Source organism: Capsicum annuum, unplaced genomic scaffold (genome assembly GCF_002878395.1).
Source record: "Capsicum annuum cultivar UCD-10X-F1 unplaced genomic scaffold, UCD10Xv1.1 ctg76446, whole genome shotgun sequence".
In the NCBI taxonomy this organism is placed as follows: domain Eukaryota; kingdom Viridiplantae; phylum Streptophyta; class Magnoliopsida; order Solanales; family Solanaceae; genus Capsicum; species Capsicum annuum.
In genome coordinates, this window is record NW_025886749.1 from 4,040 (window position 1) to 7,001 (window position 2,962).

At 39.2% G+C, this 2,962-nt stretch overlaps 1 protein-coding gene across 2 annotated transcripts in view; it reads left to right on the forward strand.

The window, feature by feature from the left end:
* Window positions 1–2,222, forward strand: part of LOC124894650 — a 2,952-nt gene extending 730 nt beyond the window's left edge. Inside the window, exon 2 of one of the 2 annotated variants that reach the window (XM_047405240.1) lies at window positions 12–2,222. In XM_047405240.1, coding sequence (XP_047261196.1) covers window positions 12–967 — 956 coding nt within the window. In that variant the 3' untranslated portion in view covers window positions 968–2,222. Of the gene's footprint in view, window positions 1–7 lie in introns of both variants that reach the window. The other variant, XM_047405241.1, reaches the window with a different exon arrangement.
* The last annotated feature ends 740 nt before the right edge of the window (window positions 2,223–2,962 follow it).

The following is a 2,962-nucleotide window of genomic DNA, read 5'->3' on the forward strand; positions in this document are numbered from 1 at the left end:
GGGCCAAGTGCTACAGCTTACAGCGGATTGGATCAACTCGTTTCTAGGCCTACCTTCGGTCGACACTGCACCATACAAAGAGCTGTACAGCAGACCTCCTTACAGAGCTATAAGACACACGCTTTGTGGAAGCAGATCGATGGCGAGATGGGGCAGACATAAGGAAACAGGCCGTCACAACACATTCCCCTATGCTCCACTAAATAGGGAAGCAAGAATCTGGATGCGCATTGTCAACTCATGCCTCATTCCTGGGACGCAATACACAAAGATATCGAGAGATGGAGTGTGCCTGGTTTATTCATTAATGACGAATGTCCCTATCAACTTTGGGGCAATCATTCGATCCACCATGAGGAAAGCCAGACTCCACAGCAGGTCCTATTTCACATTCGGCAATTTGTTGACAGCAATGTTGCGGAAGGAGGATATAGAAGAGGAACCAGCTGACCACAAACTCCCACATACCCCAAAGAAGGTTGACCTCACCAAGGTCAAAGATGCTGAAACAACGCATGGAGTCAACCTTACCACTGCGGAGAGACATGCTCGTGACGAGAGTTTCTTCCGTCATCTCTATGGCATGACGAGATTCACTATGATGAGTGGTGGACGTATTCCAACTGCTGAAGAGCTCCAACAGCTGGACCACGACTACCCAATGAACAGACATGCCCGGGAGATGTGTGGAGTGGGAGTATATTTCGAGGAACCTCTTGATGATGACGTGCCAACTGATGATGATAGACGCTTGCCTGATTCTGATGCTGAGGAGAACTCTGACGATGACTCTTACGATGACTCGAACGAAGGGGGTATGACATTGAGGAAGAGTCCGACTAATCAGGTTCTTCGACTTTATTTTCCACTGAGGGCAGTGTCTAGTCTAAGTGTGGGGTGTCGGCAGAATCTGCATGCTATATTTGTATGTTTGCTTGTTTATTTTGTTTTATTTATTTTGTTTTGAGTCCGATTTTTTTTGTGATTTTTTTCGTGTGACGTTTTTTTTAGTTTTTAGTAGTTAAAATTTTTCTAGCCTCGCATGAAATTATTTTAATAGGCAGCATGAGATTATAACAATAGTATGTATTACAATTGTGACTATTGAAACATTTAGGCTCTAGTTGTGACTCATTATGTGATAGTGTGTGATTCAATTCCTTCACTTGTTGGGTTGAGAGTCTATATTGCTACCAATCAAGTCGACCATGTGCCTTGTGTGTGTGAGATAATAGTATATTCTATGTATGTGGCTGATGCTAGAACTTGCCTGGTATGTATGCAAAGCGAAAATAAGGAGTGTAAGTTTAGGATATGATTTAGGCATTTCTTTGGCAACCTATATTTGTTTACCTTCAGTTTTACCTACCCATGGACATCATCCTAGTTAAACCCTTTTGAGCCTTTAGCCTATTTCTTTGACAACCTTGTATGTAAGCCTAATTCATTTTTTTTCAAGACCGTAATTTGATCCAAATTCCTAAGTGCTTTAAAGTGAAAAAGTCATGTGACAACATAAGAGGAAATTGGTTGAGTATGATGCTTTAAATTGTAATGGTGCTTGAATATGTTATGAAAAAGAAAGTGCTATCATAAGAGGTATGTTGTGAGAAGAAAAAGGAAAAGAAAGCTGAAAAGTGAGTTGTGCTTTAAAATTGAAAAACAAAAGAGGAGAACAAGGGAGGTAAAAAAAAAAAAAAGTGTCAATAATACAATGTGATGTATTAAAGTGCTTAGGAACTTAGTCACTATTTCTGGCCAAAATAGTTGATCCTACCCGTCCCTTAGCCTACATTACAACCATCAAAAGACCTACTTGATCCTAACCTTAACATTCCGACATTTAGTGGAGTACTACATTAAGGGCAAGCCTATGGTCATTAGCTGCTACATATGAATTCTTTGTGAGAGTGAGCGCAAGGATACTTTGCTGCCCATGTTTGAAAAATATGCTATACTTGTGAGTGATTATGGGTACTATATTGTGAGACACACATGGTTGATGAGTTTTGGATAGTTGTATATGATTCTATGTACCTTAAACGTTTGCATGCGAGTTGATCACCATCACGAGTCTATGCTTGAGGTTAAATTGTTTCTACTTATAATCGGAAAGCTACTCTTCGTTGATAATTGTTGTGCTTGTCTTGAAGAATGTTTTGTGTTGTTTCTGTAAAAACCTTAAGTCAATGCTTAGAAGGACATGATATGTTGTTCGAGGACGAACAAAGCTCTAAGTGTGGGGTGTTGATGATAGGCGAAATTACGCGCCTATATCAATATATTTTGCCCATATTTTAGCCTAGTTTCGAGAACTAATTATCTATTTCGTACACTTTTAGTCCTTTTTCCTGTAAATGAGCTAACAAATGTGATTAGGAAAGTTTCAGGTATAAATGATGCAAAATACAGCAATTTATGGCTTACTTGACGCAAAAGAAAGCTCACAAACGAGATGGAAAGGAGCTGGACGCATAAAGGACTAAATCTGCTGCATGGAAAATCTGTCCCGGGCTAAAACAGCATTTCTGAAGACTTTGGGACTTACAGACACAAAGCTGGATTTTTGCCATAATACATTAACCTAGTGCAATTAGGTTATGTGTTTCATCATTCTATTTGGATTATAATTTTGTAACCTTACCCTAGTACAATTGGGTCAAGGATTTCATTAGTATATTAGGATTTGGTTATTTATTTTATTAGTTTAGTAGGAGTAGGATAGGAGTATTATAAATACCCTATCATGTTAGAGATTTTGGAGAAGAAGGGGAGACATTCTGACAATTCATTCATCTCCTTACAATTAAGACATCTTCCTACAACCCATTCTCAATTCTTCATTCTTCTACTCTTAAATTCCACAACAAGAGAATCGTTACTTGCTACGGAATCACTAAAACCACACGCCAAACACCTACTATTCACGCCATCCACCATGCAAAACGTGATATCCTTCGCA